The 19,750-nt window shown below is 43.3% G+C and overlaps 1 protein-coding gene across 1 annotated transcript; it reads right to left on the bottom strand.

Moving 5' to 3' along the window:
* Positions 1–1,973: 1,973 nt before the first annotated feature.
* Positions 1,974–8,667, bottom strand: LOC118785416 (protein mab-21-like 3). The gene is made up of 7 exons (XM_036540030.1): positions 8,620–8,667; positions 8,219–8,359; positions 7,973–8,044; positions 7,346–7,637; positions 4,458–4,639; positions 3,778–3,972; positions 1,974–2,207 (listed from the first exon to the last, which is right to left on the bottom strand). The coding sequence occupies exons 1-7, from the start codon at positions 8,665–8,667 to the stop codon at positions 1,974–1,976; spliced, it is 1,164 nt and encodes a 387-aa protein (XP_036395923.1).
* Positions 8,668–19,750: the final 11,083 nt, after the last annotated feature.

A 19,750-nucleotide genomic window follows, 5' to 3' on the forward strand; every position in this document is an offset into this window, starting at 1 on the left:
TCAGAGTCTCACTGGAGTGTGAGGAATTCTAAAAACACCTGCACCAGTGCCGACACCACGTCAGCAGCACTCTCATTCAAACCTTCCTAGAGACAGTCTCCTGAGAAGCCATGAAGGAGGTGTCTGAAGATGACAAAATTGAGAGTATATGTTCTTTGGGGTTTCAAATGTTTGACAAATATGTTGTTCTATATATAAGGTCCCAAAATTTAAAAAGCCAGCTGAATTGAAGGCAGACTATCACAATCTCTATACAGAAAAGAGGACCGTCCTTAGTGGATCATTAGATCTTCATTTTATTTGAAAGGGCACATTTGTCTCAGCTTGCTTTTTAAATTTTGGATTGATTACTTGCTATTATCAGCACCTCGTTGTGCACATGGCTTTTTCTTCTCTACACACACAAAATTTTATATGTACACATGGCAAATTCTGATGTCTGTGTATAATATATTTGGAGCTTTAAGAGATTTAAAATATTCCTTTGAAAATATTTTTAATCAAAATGTGAACATATTTCAACATTATTAACATGTTTCACATGGAAGGCCTTGGGGACCTACCATCAAACTCAGAAAAACTTGCAAACTCCGGTATTCCTTTTTTTATACATGATAGGACAGACATAAGGGCCACAGTTTGAGTTAATCAGGAGCAGCACTGCTGGTCTGGGTTGATTCCATCACATCACAGGGGCTCAATACAGAACAGCTGTGTGCATGAATACCCTGAACTACTCTCACAAACGAACATGGGGAGATGGCGACAGGGTTAAGGTGGGGTCTCTCACTAAATGAGGGAGATTTTAATTAAAGGAGTTGCATTGTGGGGGCACCTGGCCAAGAACATTTTTCCTTCACATGCTGTAACATACAGATGCATGTATATTAAGTAGAGCAAGTACAGGGGCTGGACAGGGCCTCACCAATTCCTTTTGAAAGGATTTATTGTTCATGTACTCTCATATACAGGTTAGCCATTTGCGTCTTCAAGGTGTGATTGAGCTTTGCCTTTGGTCCATGTGGGTGGTGAAGTGGTCATAGGAATGCTAGTGTGTGTGTGTGTGTGTGTGTATGTATATGTGTGGTGGGGTGTATCAGTGTACACAGACAGTAGCAGGATGTCAGGGCTCAGGCAGGGACTCAAGCGCAGACAGCGGAATGGGGTGCACAAAGCGATGTTTAATAAAGCCAAGACGGGGAATCCAGAAAACGTAGTCAAAAACAGGCGAAGTCAGAAAACCAGAGAAACACGGCTAACAATACCAAAAATCGGATCCAAAAACGTAGTCAAGAAAACGGGCAAGGGTTCAGATAAACAGCAAGCAGGCAGGCAGGCAGGCAGGCAGGCAGGCAGGCAGGCAGGCAGGCAGGCAGGCAGGCAGAACAGGAACAAACGGCTTGTAGCGACACAGACAAACTGAGACGAACTCGCGATGAGACAAGAAACAAACAAGGAATATATAGGGCAAGGCAGATGACAAGATGGGGTTCAGGTGTGCAGGTAGGCGGGTGGAGCCAGTCAGATGACCAGGTGGGCGGAGACAGGGTGGAGAGCAGGGCAGGGCTGGAACACAGGGAAAAACAAAAGCACATGGACAGGGAAAACAAAAACCAAAACAAACCCGGCTAGGGAGCCGCAGTCCTGACACAGGATCAGTGTGCATATCAGAGTTGGGGTTAATTCCATTTCAATTAAGGGAATTCAGAGAATGAATTGAAATTGAATTCACGAACTAAAATATCTTCACTGAAAATGGTGGGGGGGTTGTAATTGACTAATTGAAATAGAATTGACCCCAGCTGTAGTGCATAGACAGTGGATGGTCAGTATTGGCAGATGGTGAAGATCTGTGTTTGTATGTTTTAGAAGATCACTGAATGTGAAAGATGAAGTCCATATGCTCTAGTTTCTGTGATTCTGTGCACATAAATGTGGCATATCAGTTGTCCCGGAAGCTGGTGGGGGCAGGATCAGTGGATGTAGATGCCTGGGTTGTCCAGGAAGTCACAGATCTTCTTGGCCATGATGTCCAGCTCGTTGGCGTTGGTGTACTTGAGCAGATTGTAGCTGTGGACGAAGTAGTGGCGGAGGTAGCGCTGGCTGGTGCACTTGTGGAGCTTCTTGGCCAGCCGTAACACACTCTCCCTCAGGTTCCTCCAGTCTTTGGAGCTAGGGTACTTCTCACAGGTCCAGAAGAGCAGTGTCTGTGGGAGGAGGGAGTTGGCTGAAATGTCAGTGTATGAGCAGGAGCTCAGATTACATAATCACAGTCAGTGGTGAGTGGGGTGGAGGTGACTTAAATCTTGGTTTGGTCTGCAATTATCAACGTGGGGAGGAAAAGTGGACCACAGGGATTGTGTCATCTACAACAGGCCCAGTGTCTTACATTGTCAGTGTTGGATCTTCACAGCATTGGAAGTGGCACACAGATCAGATACTAGGGTGTCACCCTGACATAGTTAAACCTATGGTACCACCTCAGCTCTCGAACAGTATGCAGCCTGCACCTGAGACAGGTGAAGAAAATGAATTTTCTGTTTCAGGCAATAGTTCAAGCACCCCTTCTTCAGGTCAAGCCAAAACTGCATCCACTGAGCCACCAGCTACACCCCAGCAGACTACAAGGAGATATCCCTCTAGGGTTTGTAAACCCCCAGACTGACTTATTCTTTAATTGTGAGAAATCTAGTAGACTCTGAAAATACTTTTGCTAGAGAGTGCTAGGGTCTGAAGAGAGTTGGGTCTGAAGTGTTGATAAAAGTTTAGAAAAAAAAGGTACACTTTGTATTGAGAACCTTATTAGCAACTGAAATACTGTAATTGTTTGCCTGCTAGTTGTTAACTTGTAGAGGCATGCATATTGCAGTTCAGTCTGGTGAAATGACTTGTTGAATAAGTGGGGAGCTGTGATGTATTCTTGCTCTTATAGATATTATATAGAAGGATCTAGAGGGTGCTAATCCCCTGTAGTGTCATGTTTACAGTTGTTCCAAAATAAACCAGTGTGGTAAAAGCCCAGCTACGGAATCTTAATTCAGTTATACACTATATGGACAAAAGTATTTGGCCACACCTGTTTTTCAGGGTTTGGGCTAGGCCCTTATCTCCAGTGAAGGGCAATCTTAATGCTTAAGCATACCAAGACATTTTGGACAATGCTTCCAACTTTGTGGCAACAGTTTGGGGAAGGCCCTTTTCTATTCCAACATGACTGTGCCCCAGTGCACAAAGCAAGGACTATAAAGAAATGGCTTGATGAGTTCGGTGTGGAAGAGCTTGACTGGTCCGCACAGAGCCCTGACCTCAACCTCATCAAACACCTTTGGGATGAACTGGAATGGAGATTGCGAGCCAGGCCTTCTCGTCCGACATCAGTGCCTGACCTCATAAATGCTCTACAGAATGAATGGGCACAAATTCCCACAGAAACACTTCAAAATCTTGTGGAAAGCCTTCCAAGAAGAGTGGAAGCTGTTATAGCTGCAAAAGGGGGACCAACTCCATATTAAAGTATATATATTTGATTACAATGTCATTACAGTCGCTGTTGGTGTAATGGTCAGGTGTCTGAATACTTTTGTCCATATAGTGTATGATAAGCCAGTTATAATGTCAATCTGCTAGTGAGTACAGTTATAACTAATGCATAATGATCCATACATAACACAACTCACAAGCCGAAAATCACCCATAATTTTCTATGAAGATTTTTCACTTTAAAAATTTTCATTTCAATTCATTTCCTCAACCAGCTGGGGATTGGTTGAGCGGTACCTGCAGGTGGTAGGCAGTGATAACAGGCTTGGACCCCGGGCACCACACATCCTCCTTTAGCTGCCTGATGATGCGGTAGCCCTTTCGGCGGCAGCCCCCATCTTCATCGATGCTTCCCAGCAGCACTTGCTCTGCCCGGGAGAAGGACAGCAGCCAGTGGTAGTTGGATGTGGCCATCAAGTTGAATCCAAAGGACTGCAGAGAAATGTGAGGGAGGATCTATTTCCCATGAGGAGCCCATGTTACTGCTCTGTTGCCAACCACATGACGAGACCCCAGACATTGCATCACTCTTAAAGATTACTCAGAAACTGCCTCTGTGGGGCCTGATCCACTGTGTCCCACAGAAGCAGTAAACTTTTCCTCCATAAATTACACTCTGAATAACTACTTCTCAGTTTTCTTTTTTCTGGAGACACTGTAAAGCATTCTGTGGCAACCTGATTGTAGAGGGCACTAAAATGAATAAAAGATTTATTGCCAGAATGATATGCAAATAAATTAATACAGTAATAATAATAAGAGCTTATAGTGCACTCTCTCTGAGTGGTAGAGCTGGCTGGATGTTGTTGGATAGTCATTGGATAGTAAGACTGTTGTACTGTGCTGTGATGCTGAATACAGTCAGAGTCACTGGTACTCATTGTACTGTAAGGTTCTGCCCCCTCCCTCTGTCTCACCTTAATGCAGCGCACCCGCTCTGTGGATGGCCACCGCTTCAGCAACCTGGGCCAACGGGCTTTTTTGGGCCAGCAGTTCATCATCTCCACTGTCGGGACCAGCTCCACCTCAATCTGACCCTCCGTTGTCTCCACGGCAATGCGGACCACTGATCCCACCGTTTCCAGGATGCTTACTTTACCTGGTGGAGGAGCGAACCATGAGAGCTGTAACAACCAATTGTACCTTTCACATTTCACTTTGATCCAGTGTACTTATTCTTTAATTGTGAGAAATCTAGTAGACTCTGAAAATACTTTTGCTAGAGAGTGCTAGGGTCTGAAGAGAGTTGGGTCTGAAGTGTTGATAAAAGTTTAGAAAAAAAAGGTACACTTTGTATTGAGAACCTTATTAGCAACTGAAATACTGTAATTGTTTGCCTGCTAGTTGTTAACTTGTAGAGGCATGCATATTGCAGTTCAGTCTGGTGAAATGACTTGTTGAATAAGTGGGGAGCTGTGATGTATTCTTGCTCTTATAGATATTATATAGAAGGATCTAGAGGGTGCTAATCCCCTGTAGTGTCATGTTTACAGTTGTTCCAAAATAAACCAGTGTGGTAAAAGCCCAGCTATGGAATCTTAATTCAGTTATACACTATATGGACAAAAGTATTTGGCCACACCTGTTTTTCAGGGTTTGGGCCAGGCCCTTATCTCCAGTGAAGGGCAATCTTAATGCTTAAGCATACCAAGACATTTTGGACAATGCTTCCAACTTTTGCACAGTTTCTTTTCACAACTTTTGCACAGTTTGCTTCTTCATGGCGTGAGTGAGAGAGGGAGAACATCAAACACAGTAAACATAACCTTCACCATAGACCGGAAACACAGCCTCATTAAGCATAGCGAGAAACAGAAGCATAAGCAGTAGTGCAATTTAGCTAAGATTTCCAAAACAATTGTGCATTTTGTGATAAAAGCATATAATTTGGTACACTTATAGCCAAAGGCATTCCAAAAAAATCTGGATATTGAGCCATCATGAATTTTCAATATGTCGCCCATGACAACCATTTTTTTCAAAATTTTCTTATCAGCATTGGATATAATACAATATTGAGGACATAATTAGTTGAATTTATTTACCATACATAGTTGGGAATGGGAATTGCCATTTGGATAGTACATACAAGTCATTGAAAATTCAAGATGGCTGCCATCTTGCACCACTAAAGGGGATCTTTTCCTTTTCAACTTGCTCCATGATCCATGCTACTTAATGTCCTATGAAAGCAGACATCTGTTCCTGGATTAGTCTCTGCTCTGCATTATTCCTCCATTACTGACTCTACATGTCACACCCCTGGCCTGCCTTGTTTCTTCCCACTGTTCTATAAACACACTGCAATAGGCTTTACCAAACATCATTCTGTATCTAGCGCCATTGTCTTTACCTAATTTAAAGTCTGTACATGTTGGTCTACAGATGCTAAACACCTTGCTTGAAGGCATTTTACTTTTTGTTTTTCTTGCAGTATGAACACAAAAATATTATATTGCCTTATTTTATCTGTTTTGATGCAGCATCGTGTAGTGGAAATAGAGATGTACGCCTAGATGTAAGCCTAGCAACACTCATTAACGCTGTTCATCTGAGCCGGTTGGCAGAGCTGTGTCTAAGAAAAAGGAAAATACACAATTCAAGCTGCTGTTAATTACATGGAGAGTGTCCAGTAAAACGGTACATCTCAATAAAACTGGAAGCTGAGCATGTGCTGCTCAGGCTTTGAATGTTTCCTTTCCATTACCAACCAGACAAAAGGCAGTGTGTTCAAACTGCTGTGTAAAATGTCACAATCATTCTCATGGCCATTATTTTACTCACCATGTTATTACCGTTGTCATTATTGTTATCATGATTAGCTCTGATTGTGTTGAGCAGTAAGGAGGTTTGTATATGAGAGGTTTGTAGCGGTTCCCACTGGCTAAGTCTCAGTTCAGTTTAGAATGTAGAATGTAGATGAGATGGAATTCCCTGTGAGAGCTCTTCAGCATTACAGTTTACATGGTATGACCTGACCAATTTGAGGGCAAATGCCTCTCTCAGACTTTTTGAAAAATGGTTTTGAACTCTTTCTGTGTTACAGATCTATAGCAGAGGGCTGTAAAACATGTGATTCAGACAAGCAACCATGTCATCATCCTCCTCCCCATGGCACGTGCACACACAACCACACATGTGCATGCATGCACACACATACACACACACACATACAATACCCTGTCAGAATCATTCATTGACGCTCTTTCTCCACATGACACAGAAAGCATCATAGCTGCTAAAGCAGCACTGTTCAAATGACATCTTGTTGGGAGTTGCCCACATATGATGGTATTGAAAGCTTTTTCCAACTTGGACAGGAGGGCAAAGAGGCATGTGCTTGAAGGCACTACATCCACACACCCCACATCTACCACCTCATACAGAGTCGTCACTGAAAATACCCACAAAGAGAAATCAATCCTTTTTTTTAAAGCACTGTCAATTAAACACTGACAGGAAGATAACACAGAGATTCCTTGAAAACAGGTCCACGATCCAGCTTCTATAGTACTTCAGACTTGTTTGTTGGGTTAACAGCCTTCTGAGTGAGGTGTTCTCCCAGACATTTAAAGGCTGTACATAAAGTACTGTACTGACTGTACTGAATTTACCACTTATATTTGCTGAAAATGTACTCCTTCAATTCCAAGTGACCTTTTATCTTTTTGAATGATGCCACCACAGTATGAACAATAAATTTCATATTTATTTGAAAAAAAAAAACCTTGTTTCTTATTTCCTAGTTGAGTATTATAACTATCAAGTGAGGGTGTGTGGGGAAGGGTGCCCTGCAGTGACTCACTGGCCAGGTTGCAGGCCTCGATCGCTGCCTCCAGCTGTTCCTTGAAGACATTGACCACCTTAGCAGGCACAATGTCGCCCTCAATGGCGACGCGGGCATCGTGCCACTCCTGGGCGGGGTTGAGGAAGCTCTCCAGCTCCAGCCACTGGTGTAGCTTCTCCGGCTCTCGGACAGGGGAGAGGAGCCGTGATCCGCTCAGTGTGTAGTACCGCCACTGCCGCGTCCGTCGCTCCTTGTAGCCCATCAGCCCCCGGATGGGCACAGAGATCAGGAACAGGGTGGGGGTTAGGACCTGTGAGAGCCATTGGTCAGTCAACCAAGCATGTTCTTCCTACTGCATCTTTATTCTTACACTAGCAGACATCCTTCTTGAGTGTATTTTATAATCTTACTATATTATCTTACTGTGATACACTATAATATACTATACTCTCTTACTATATATACCACAAGCTTACAGTGGGTAAGTACAGCGGGTACTGTAACAGTTCCTATAGCACATTAGAGTTCCTTTCTCAAAGGAAATGATGTTTTTTACTCAAAGGTACACCAGCAAAATACAATCTCCTCTTCACAAATCTACAGTATTTCAAATACCATTACTTTGCATTGCTGAATCAGGTTCACCTGGATAGCAGGGTTGAAAGCACATTTCCCCCGGAGGAGGTTTGACCACTTGGCTGTTAATGCAGGTTGATCCTAATGACAAACAAAGGGACAGACAGACATGAAGATGCGGTATAACATACATCATGATGCTTTAAATACGTATTATCACATAATCTCAAGTCCTACAAACAAATTTAACAAATAAGCAACACATACTAGCTGTAAAAAAGATCTGTCCCTAAATCGCATTTTCAGATGTCATACTTTGATGTTGTCACTGTGAATGCCAGAGTTGGAGATGCATTGGAAGCGGCTGTCTTTGGTGCTGACCTCCATGGTCAGTTCCTTGATCATCCTCTGAACCTCCTCCACTGTGTTTGACACCTGCCTGTGTCTGAGATCCACCTGCACAGAGCCAACTTGAGGGTTATTGCAAAAACAAGCCATCATTGCCCATCAATCAACATGGCAGATTACAGGAAATTAGGCTAGATCAGTGCTCGGCCTCCCCCGTGATGAGAGAACTCAAAGGACAGTGCATTACTTTAACTCCTCCTTTTGGCTCAGCATATATCATTATCAATATCATTTCCACACCATATCGCTAGTTACTGGCAGTAAATTAACAGAACTAGTGATACTTTCTGCACTTCATGATCCTTTACCTGATTTTGTAGATAGTGGTCCAGGTCCTCCTCAGTGAAGTCTGTCATTTTTACACCCTCACTCAGGACCTTCCCTCCAAAATAAATGTGTGAGTGTGTGGTTTGTGGTCTGATGAATGGCTTCTCCCTGTTGTAGAAATAAGCCACAATGTGTCCAAGGAAGTTTGCGATCTGTACAACTATCCACACTGCTGTGCTGCTTCAATGTGTCACAGGCTGAACTGAGGGAAGCGTACTCCTGCAAACAGCCATTGATTTTCACAGCATCAGTATTGATTTTAGATGTTTAAAAACGCTGTAGTCCTCTATCCCGATGGATATAAATCAGAGACACATTTATACATCTGTGTGTGTATGCATATAACTGAATTAATTTGTGATTCAACCTCTCCTATGGGCCTGGATAACTTTAAAAGTTACCAGAGGTACATTTTGTTCGCACACTGACTCAGCATACATGAGGATGAACAACACGCATGCACTCGAATGTTAATCAGAGCGTGATGACATTAAAAGGGAACAGACTTTTGGACCCAGGGGATGAGATCCAACCAAACTGGCCTATTTTTGGCTCATGCTGTCAGTTTCTTTGTGCCACCCTGTGTAAATCTGGTTTAACTTATGTTAAAGAGAAATCTTAAAGAGAAATATTAACACAAATGAACTGGTTTTTAGCTGATGTAGCTGGGTTATGGTTTGATTATGTTAAGACATGGTCTATCCCTGCAGTCAATGCTTATTGTAAAAGCTGCCACACAGACAATGAATGACAATCTTAGAGATCGAAGCCCATTGCTGCACCCTCACAGAAACCCTGAGTTTGTCACAGAAGGTACTCCATCCCCACGGTCAACACCTGTGGTATTGTACTGAAAAGGTTTTGTCAAAATTACACATAAAGTCATTACATACATAGAAAGACACCTGTTGCTATTTACAAGAAACACATTTTATTTGTGTTTTAATTGTAAGGTACACCATCTGAACTGGATTGTACTGAATAGCCTCTCATGTGGGTTCTGTATTTGGGGATTGCCCACCCCCAGTGCCTTTCATATTAATATGTGTTAGGGTGGGCCGAGGGCGGAGGACACAGAGGACGACGAAACAGTGATGAGGTGCTGATGGTGGAATTTATTTACAGGTGGCCAGTGGTGGAGAACGGTGGCAGTGCAGTGTACAGTTTTTGTTTTTGATAATTATTTACAAAAACAAAAACTGTACAAAATAAACAGACAAAACAAAAAACTAAGCTTGCTTGGCTATATTTGAAAATCAGATCCAAGTCTAGCATCCACAGAAGATGAACATTGTGTCTTATGTGCTCAAGATGAGGGAGCAGCTGAAAAAGACGACAGCTCTCGCAAGAGAGAACCGGCCAGACTGAAGGTCTGGTACGACAGAGTGGTCCGGTCATGGAGCTTTGAGCCTGGTGAGGAAGTACTGTTGCTTTTGCCAACATCAGAAAATAAATTGTTGGTTAAGTGGCAGGGTCCTTACCAGGTCAAGCGGAAGATGGGGCCAGTGACATATGAGGTCTGCATTCCAACCCGCAAGGAGCCATTGCAGACCTTCCACATCAACTTGCTGAAGAAATAGCATGCCCGGCCACCACCATCTACGTCAGCAACACCGACACCACCACTACAGTCCCTGTACGTCCGCACAGTGGGGGAAGAGGAGGAGGTCAATGAGCAGTATTTCCCCAGTGCCCGGCAGGGGAGTGAGCTGGACTTGCAGCACCTGTCAGGGGAGCAAAGGCAACAACAAAGGTGCATACCAGAACAGCTTTTTATGGACGAACCGGGGAAGACAAACCTGGTCGAGCATCATATCACCCTGAAAGGCTCCAAGCTTATTCGCCAGCCTGTGTGCTGGGTTCCTGAGCGGCTTCTTCCAGTTCTGAGGGAGGAGCTGAATGCCATGCAGGACTTGGGTGTGATTGAGCCTTCAATGAGCGAGTGGAGCAGCCCAGTCATCCTTGTTCCCAAGAAGGACGGAAGCCTGAGGCTCTGTCTGAACTTCAGGAGGCTGAATAGCGTGAGCAAGTTTGACCCCTATCCAATGCCCCAGGTGGATGACTTGGTAGAGCGACTGGGAAGCGAGATACCTGGATGCTAGAATTGGATTTGATCTTCAGATATAGCCAAGCAAGCTTAGTTTTTAGTTTTGTCTGTTTATTTTGTACAGTTTTTGTAAATAATTATCACTGTATATTCCTGCACTGCCACCGTTCTCCACCATTGACCACCTGTAAATAAATTCCACCATCAGCACCTCATCACTGTTCCATTGTCCTCTGTGTCCTCCGCCCTCGGCACACCCTAACAATATGCATTGCTGAATGAATAATAAATCGTAAGAACAATATCTAGAGCATCAAAATACATAGGTCTACGATATGATGCATGATAATTAAGCTAAGGTTATTTGTAACCTTAACTATCTATAAAAATAAAAGAAAAATGCTTGAGAGTAACACCATTACAAGTTAACATCATTATACACATATATTAATTTCCAAATCTGTCTCTGAAATGTTTTGTAGGCCTACCATTGCTTACATAAGCTGTTTTTAATCAATGGCATTGTGTGAAATGTTAGCTAGCCTACTAATATGAAAGAAATAGCCTAGCCTTCATCATGGCCAGAGTACACATATTTAACATGTTTCATACAATTGCCCTTACTCCAGATGCTGTACCAGGTTACTGTTTTGAACATTTTTACAGATAATGGCATAACGATCATTGCTTTGTCTTACTGAATGGTATGCTGCCAGTTCACACACAAGCCACCTGCTGCTGTCAACGTGTGTAGATTCCAATTGCTGCTGTCGGTGGAAGTGCTGATGATGTAAGGGGCTGTGTTCGCGCCCTCTCCCGCAACTCTCACACACAGTGGACACTAAATAACAATTCTAAACTGAATTAAGCATGCACTTGTCTTGGAGGAGAAGTTCTCAACCCATGATTTTTTTATCCAGTTGTATTTAGCTTCAAATTTTATTTTTAGCTCTAAAAACTTACTGAGGTCCGGACCTTGGTGACCTCATAGCTGGTTATGGGCATGGATACAGCTCAGAGAGAGGCCAATTGTTAAGGCTTGATGATCTCCTGGCAAGCTACAAGTGGCGGATATGATCAAAGATAATATCAACCCCTAATATCAACCCAATGATCAACGATTGTGATTTTGTTTTCCTTTGTTTTGTTTTGTTCTATCCTTGCTTTGTAAATAAACATGAAAGATCTGCTCTGAATTAATTCATAAACCATTCAATATTTTGTGGATCATGACACATAAAATATTTGTTTCTCATAGGGGCTAGCTGGACATACCCTGATAATTGCACTTCCTTTTTACAGCACACATACAGACATGTATGTGTGTTATGTATGTCAGGGAGAGCAATAGCACTGCTGATTTAGGTTAAGATACCAAGAGTACCAGTGCTTGGCCCACCCCAGGTGTCCTGTATAAAAAGATAGAGGGTTCATGGTTTGTCTGTGTAGATGGCTGTAAACTGAATGTTGTAATGCACAAAGTTGCTAACCCTTTGACCAGAATAGAAGAGTCCATCACTACTTTGAAATGCATTGAATGGTGCTGTGGCAGATCTAGCAAACTTGTATTTGGAGGTAAAAGTGGATTCAAGGGACAAAAAAGACTGACTTTGCTGCCCTCCCTTGGCTTTGAAAGTCCTTTTAGCTTGTGCAATGCCCCTGTTACATTCCACCAACTGATGAAATGCTGCCTGGGAGGACAGGTGAGTGATTCTTTTATGATCCTCCTTGGTGATGTAATTGTTTATCTTCTGACCTCTACAGCCAGCCAACCTTGGTGCACCTGGAACATATGTTTTAGCATGTCCAAGCCCGTGGGCTCCAGTTATAGGCAAAGAAATGCCTGCCCTTTCAGTGAGAATTGATGGTTGGTTCTTTCCATAATATTTTGAAATGGTAAAAAGCAGACTTGGCCAATTTTGGCATCACAAAATGGTTGAAAACAAACACTGACCTGAAAAAGGCTGTGGTAAATGTTATAGCAAAAGTAACCAGAATAGGAAAAACTGATTCCAATTATCATTGCAAAGTTACCTTTTCTTTCATTTTAAGAAACAGATAAAATATACTGCTCAGAGACATTCAGAGCAGCATATCATAATGCCAAAGAAAGGTTAAGCTATTAATAACACAAGAACCTTGATTTCTTTGGAAAAATAAATGACCACTGGAGTGATTTAAGCTTTAGAAAATACATTAAAACCATGCTTTGAATATCAACTCAGATGTAAACCAGATTCATTTCCATTGCATGTATAATCTGGGTGTATGTTGAAATGCCTCCTTGATTTGGACCTTGTAAATTCACTGAAACCACTGGATTAATGCTTCTGGTCAAAAGTATGTGATCATATGTGATCTTTTAAATGTTTTTGTTGTTCTTCTTCTGTTCACACATACACATATACATACACACACACACACACACACACAGAACAGGAAATGGATAGCAATTGGAGCACAGTAATCTGAATTGACAGTCAATGACACTGACCTCTAACCCCTGTTTCCTTTGCAACAATATATTTCACTCAAACATCATGAACACATTCTGTCATTTCTCAGCTGAAAAGAAGAAAGATCTTTATTAAAACACAGTTTTGTTTTTTGAGCATGTCACTCTGAAAAATCGCTTTATTGCCAGGTTGAGTAATTTAATCCATGGTACCACAGCAGCGTCTTGCAGTGCCCTATGTTTTCCTGGCTCCTTAATATAATGGAAAATGATGCACTAAGATATTACTTCCTTGTGCTTAATGCATGTCTGGGGATTGAATTCAGTGATGGAATGTGCTGATTCCTCTGTTATTTTTGCATGGATAGGTTTTCTGAGGACAATATTACAGTATCTGATGGAGTTTTTCTCTGTGGGTATATTTGCAGTCTCTTTCAAAGATTATTGTTGCAGCAATCAAACCATTTTGCACTTCGTTTTCTAGGTCTGCATCGGAATTGTTCGCAGGGTGCTATTTGAAATGTTTCCGTTTTAGACCTAACACAAAAACTGAGCTGCATAGCAACTAGCACGGCAAACTAAAGTCCTGCACCCCAAGTCAAACCCAATGGCACCTGAAAAAACATGTTGGGTTTGGAATGATTTGATCATTTAATTGTTGTTATAATATTTGGATTTAGGTTGGGCCAGGCTGAGTGTCTCTGGACATCAAGTTTTGAATTCATTGCTATTTAAAATCAGGGCTAATCTTATTTTTAATGAATTACATATACATAAGAGGAATTAACATTTTTAGGCTGCCCAACATGTCAAGCTTGATGGAAGATTTACTTTGCTTACTTGTTCAGACACCATTTATTTTCCAGTGCCTTCCATTTTCCCTAAAAGGAGTGTTTGTTTTATTGAACTATTGAGCTGAATTTTACCGTGTTCATTCATTTACTTGTACAGGCTTAATTTACCATATTGTGCACCGTTTTCCCACCAAGGATGAACTGACTTGTGTTAATTTGTTAAGATGCTGAATGTTTGATACTATAGGATTAAATTACTTTTTTATACAGACCTTTGTTCACTGAGTGCACTGTAGTTTACCAAAACAACAGGGTTTAGTCATATTTTGATATATGTAAGCTGCATTTTTAGCATTAATAACTTAACAACTACAGTTGCAGCAATAAAGATCATCCTGTTTACTGCATGAAACCCCTGCCTGTAAACTATTCATTATAGACTGAGCACATAGCTGATCTGTTTAACAGTAGAAGCCACTTGTATGTGACAGATGCAGCTGTGGTCTACACTTTAAGCAAGAATAGAAAATCCCAGTTGGAGTTAAACAAATAGAGGACCTGTCCTATTTGGCAGTGTGGGAAAGTAAACAGCTTTTGAAGAGCTTTTATGCTCATTCAAAAATAGAAGACTTTCCATTGCTTGCAACAAACTGTGTGTGAACGAGAGAGAGAGAGAGACCACATTCTCAGAGAGTGTGCAACACACCACACCTTCACCAATACCACAGGTCTATTCAGTCACATTCAGGGCCAAACCTACATGGGGTTCAAGAATACAGGGTGAGAAGGAACGAATTCCCAGGCGGATCCCCTGTCTCATGAACAAACATCCTCCAGCCGTCAGCGCTGTGCAATGAAGCCGGCAGATGCTGTTTTCCCACAGGGTCCCGCTGTTTTCTCAGAATCCACTGTTGTTTTTCCTTGCAGGGCACTGCTCCCTCCACCTGGCCGCAAGGCCCGTGGAGGTCCCAACAGGGCAGAATCCAGAGGTGGACATTCCAGAGCATCACGCCACCCCCCTTGTCTCATCTTTGTTGTTTGTTCAGTTGGGCTGATGGCCTCTTCCTCCTCCTCTGACCCCCGCAACTTCTCATCAGCTGAAGTCCTCTCACCAGCTGGCCAGCAGAGGGGAAACCAGCCCGAACATTGACAAAACATAACAATAGATGAGTTGAGGTAAAGTCATTAAAAACACTCTCAGCCCCAGGCTAACACAGTGGCTTGGTGTGTGCATCCACCTTAGTGGTTTACTCCCTGGATAAAACTCTCTCCCCAAAAACACATAACCAGCACTTCCATGGGACCCTACATTGGTTTAACAGCCCTGGGACAGGTTAATAAAGGTCCGCATATTTCCAGAGAGAGAGGGAGAGGAGAGAGCGGAGTTCTGCAGAGATCCAGCGGTCAGCAAGCAGGCTGACACAGATAAGGCTGCACGTCCTGCTGGGACCTGCGTACGTGCCCACAGTCTGCTGCTCTCCTCGCGGATCTCTCTGCTGCTCGTATGGCTGACAGAGAGGCTTTAAACATAAACTTAACCCTCCTTGCTCTCAATGTAGTATCTAACGGTCTACTGTAAAACTGCCTTCGGCTTACAAACAAATGACTATGTTACTCTTGCATATGAATTATATATTCTTCATAAGTCAGCAAAACACATTTTTAAAGTACTGGTATTGTAAAATATTGAATTACAGCTTACATATTGGCCCATGTTACCACAGCACACTAAGAGTCATAGAATGCTATCTAATGATTTTGTAAGACAGAAAGGAAATTCATTCAATAGCGGAGACTATAGAGTGGAATATTTTGCACTTCACTAATTCTTTTTGTTGAGGTTCTTAGTATGTTTACATTTACATTACATTGCATCCGGAGCAACATACAAGATGTGAGTACATTGAAAGTTACTTTTACATTCTTCACTTCCAGCAGTATGTGGAAGTATTTAAATAAACGAAATCCAATGGGCCATTTTATAGTCACAGTCCTCTGATGTGATACTGTGGCTTTACCATCATATACATGGTGGCTGTGCTAGTAATATGACCCTAACCTCACTTGACATAAGATGTATGACACAAATAACTGTCCCTGTTCAATATATCGACCATTAGCTCATGTGGCCTCCATTTGTGGGTAGAGAGTTATAAATTATAATTTGTTATTGTTCAAGCAAAGCGACAGGGTTTGGTATGGGGTGGATAGCATTATTGTTAGTCCTACACTAGTTTCACACACTCTCACGAGTGCTTGCCTCTGTACATTGGAACCCCTTAATAGTCTTCACACTCAGCAGTGCACTTTACTTGTAAATTATTTAATACTCCTCAAACCTCTGACTCCCACCCACCCTGTAATACACTATATGGACAAAAGTATTTGGCTACACCTGTTTTTCAGGGTTTGGGCTAGGCCCCTTATCTCCAGTGAAGGGCAATCTTAATGCTTCAGCATACCAAGACATTTTGGACAATGCTATGCTTCCAACTTTGTGGCAACAGTTTGGGGAAGGCCCTTTTCTATTCCAACATGACTGTGCCCCAGTGCACAAAGCAAGGACTATAAAGACATGGTTTGATGAGTGCGGCCCGCACAGAGCCCTGACCTCAACCCCATCGAGCACCTTTGGGATGAACTGGAACGGAGATTGCGAGCCAGGCCTTCTCGTCCAACATCAGTGCCTGACCTCATAAATGCTCTACAGAATGAATGGGCACAAATTCCCACAGAAACAAACAAAAAGCCTTCCAAGAAGAGTGGAAGCTGTTATAGCTGCAAAAGGGGGACCAACTTCATATTAAAGTATATGTATTTGAATACATATACTTTATACTTGTCATTACAGTCCCTGTTGGTGTAATGGTCCAGCGTCCGAATACTTTTGTCCATATAGTGTACCTCAGTCTCACAGTTTTACACAGTATACATGACCCCAATAATTTAAATTAAATTACTTAAATTTATCCACTGTGATTGGACCATGGCTCAGAAATATCATCCTATCATGGATAAGCAACACCCAGAGGCTAAACCATTATGATGTAGTAAACCAGACTGTCACAGGGCAGTTCTTTCTAGGGAAGTGTATCCCACATTACAGGCTCATCTTCTGGGTAGGATACAATTTGGCACCATCTAGAGGAAATTATCATGGTATAGCATTTGGGAAATGTGGGAAGACGGTCTTCGCTGTGTACAGTGGAATTTGAAGCAGTCATGCAATGTAAAATCTACACAGTTTCACTGGTCTCCATATCATACTGGTGGCCCTTTCCTTTCATTGCACTTACGATGTCAGCTGATCTGCGCCTGGTTAAGATCAGAGATATTTTGCCTCCCTTCAGAGTTGTCTCAAGAGCAATTAATTACTTATTGATCAAGTTGTAATTGCACATTAGAATTGCTAGTGCAGGAGTGCAAGTGAGAATCTAGCTGATTTCTGTGGTTGACTTACTCACACCGTGAGTATGGAGTAAATGGACTTAGATCAACATTCAGTATACAGTGTGGTGTAGTGGTAAGGACCAGGGCTCGTAACCAAACGGTTGCTGACTCAAATCCTCTCTGGGGTACTGCTGTTGTACCATTGCACAAGGTACTTAACCTACAACTGCCTCCGTAAATATCCAGCTGTAGAAATGGATAAAACTGTGACCTATGTAAGCGTCCCTGGCTAAGAGCATCTACTAAATGAATCTGCTAATTCATTTTTCAGCAGAGCAAGGTAAAAGCTAAACTGGAACGTACATGGACTTGGGTATATGACACACTTGGTGTGTGGATTAGTAACCCCCTGACAGGCTATGTTCCAGCTGGAAAAAAAGTAATGCATGAGGTAACAGAATTTTTCTCAGGACTACAGACTAAATTTGAAATGCTTCCATGGTCATCTTCAGCGCAATGAAACTCTCTCTCTGCTGATCGCTGAGAACAAACAAATAAAAATGAAAAAGAAGAAGAAGAACAAACCAAACTATACACCAATAGCACTACCCCCAAATATTTGTATGTAGTAGTAGGTGTTTTTAAAAAAGAAGAGGTGCTTCATGGCCTTTGTGACAGAGTGCCGTTACTACTGCTGAGTATGCGCTCTGACTGCCATACCAACAAGCCTGGCTCTTTGGTGTCATGGTCATAGCTGCAGTTTGGTACCCTGTAGACCTGGGTACGAGGCTGGGTGGGGTGACTGCTCTCGCCCTTCACTACAAATGGTGTCAAAGTGGGATGGCTTACCACGAGGCCATTGGAGGCATGCCAGAGTGTGTGAGCTGTATGAGGGACCCCCAGGTTAGGTTGACCCCTGTGTGAGGGACCCCAGAGATGGGTGAAGCACTGGTGAGTGGGGCACCCTGGGATGGGAGAAGTACGGCAGGGGAATGTGTGAGGGACGCCTTGGTGCGTGAAGTGCATGGGCGTGCTTCCTGAAGGGGAGGACAGTGTGACGGAGTGCTGTCACTACTGTTGAGTACGCACTCTGACTGCCATACCAACGAGCCTGACTCTTTGGCGTCGTGGTCAAAGCTGCAGTTTGGTACCCCGTAGACCCAGGTGTAAGGCCGGGTGGGGTGACTGTGACTGCTCTCGCCTTTTGCTACAGCCTTGCAGTTCCTGGTTTCTTACTTTCAATGCTCTAAGTCAGCCGGGCCAGAAATAGCTGAACTGTTTCTGGGATGAGTATGAATCTTGCAGAAGAAATAGTACAGACAGCTAGCCAGCTAGTTAGCTAGGGATCTGTTATCATAATGTGGTGCACTGTGCAACATTATTTGTACTGTAAATATAATTCTGAAATATCAGTGTCAGAGTTGAAGCCAGCTGGATGCAGTGGCTCATCTTTCCATTTTGGACTCTGATGCCACTGCTGAGGGCTATTCCTCTTTAGCTGTGACCCTAGATGGCACTAAAGATGGACGCCATAAACCTTGTAAGCCGTGGCTTACAGGGAACGAGTTGAGGGTGGAGTCGATGCTCACTTTAGTATGCCCCATCCTGTGGCTGAAGACCTATTGCAGCTGTGCCCCATGTTTGCAGCAAAGGTCACTGGAATTCATGCCAATTCTGGGTGACTTTTGTCAGCCTGTTGGTGACATTCAGATGGACATTGATGATGCCTTGGATACCAACCCCAGTGATCCACAGGAAGCAAGTGGATGTCTTACAAGGGCCAGTATGGCAGCTCAGACAGCAATCTCAGTAAAGCATCTATATGAGCACAGCATACCAATGATTACTTCTGCAGCTGAATACATTGGTAATTAGTGTAATTATGCAAATATGTGTCGGGGGGGGGGGGGGGGGGGTCAAGAGCCACAACTGCCAACGTTGGCCTCCGGCACCCAACTCAGGCTCCCCAAATAGATCCTCCCACCACAGACGACCAGGACACAGGAGTACGGGTACAAAAGCTTTATTATAAGTAAATAAAAAAACAATTCATGCAGGGACGGCTCATGGTCTGCTGACCCCACCCCTCCTAACCTTCCTCCCCCCCTTCTCTATGGCGGCCCTTCCCTCATCCCGCTCTCTCCTCACTCGGCCCGGCATCCAGAGCAAGATTGCCCTCTCCCCCACACACAGCACAGCAATCTCAGACACCCCATGCTACCCCGTGCACACACACACACACACTCCACACTGTGACCCCACAGACTCGCCTCCAGCGCCGGCCCTGGTGGCAGAAACGAGACCCCTCTCGGCCGCCCAGGGGGGGGGGGGGGGTACCACCCGCCAGGGAGGAGTGGGTCCTCACACACGCGCGCACACACACACAAACCACAAAGGGTGGGATGCCGGGCTCCGCTTGCGTCCCA

Source organism: Megalops cyprinoides, chromosome 11 (genome assembly GCF_013368585.1).
Source record: "Megalops cyprinoides isolate fMegCyp1 chromosome 11, fMegCyp1.pri, whole genome shotgun sequence".
Taxonomy (NCBI): Eukaryota; Metazoa; Chordata; class Actinopteri; order Elopiformes; family Megalopidae; genus Megalops; species Megalops cyprinoides.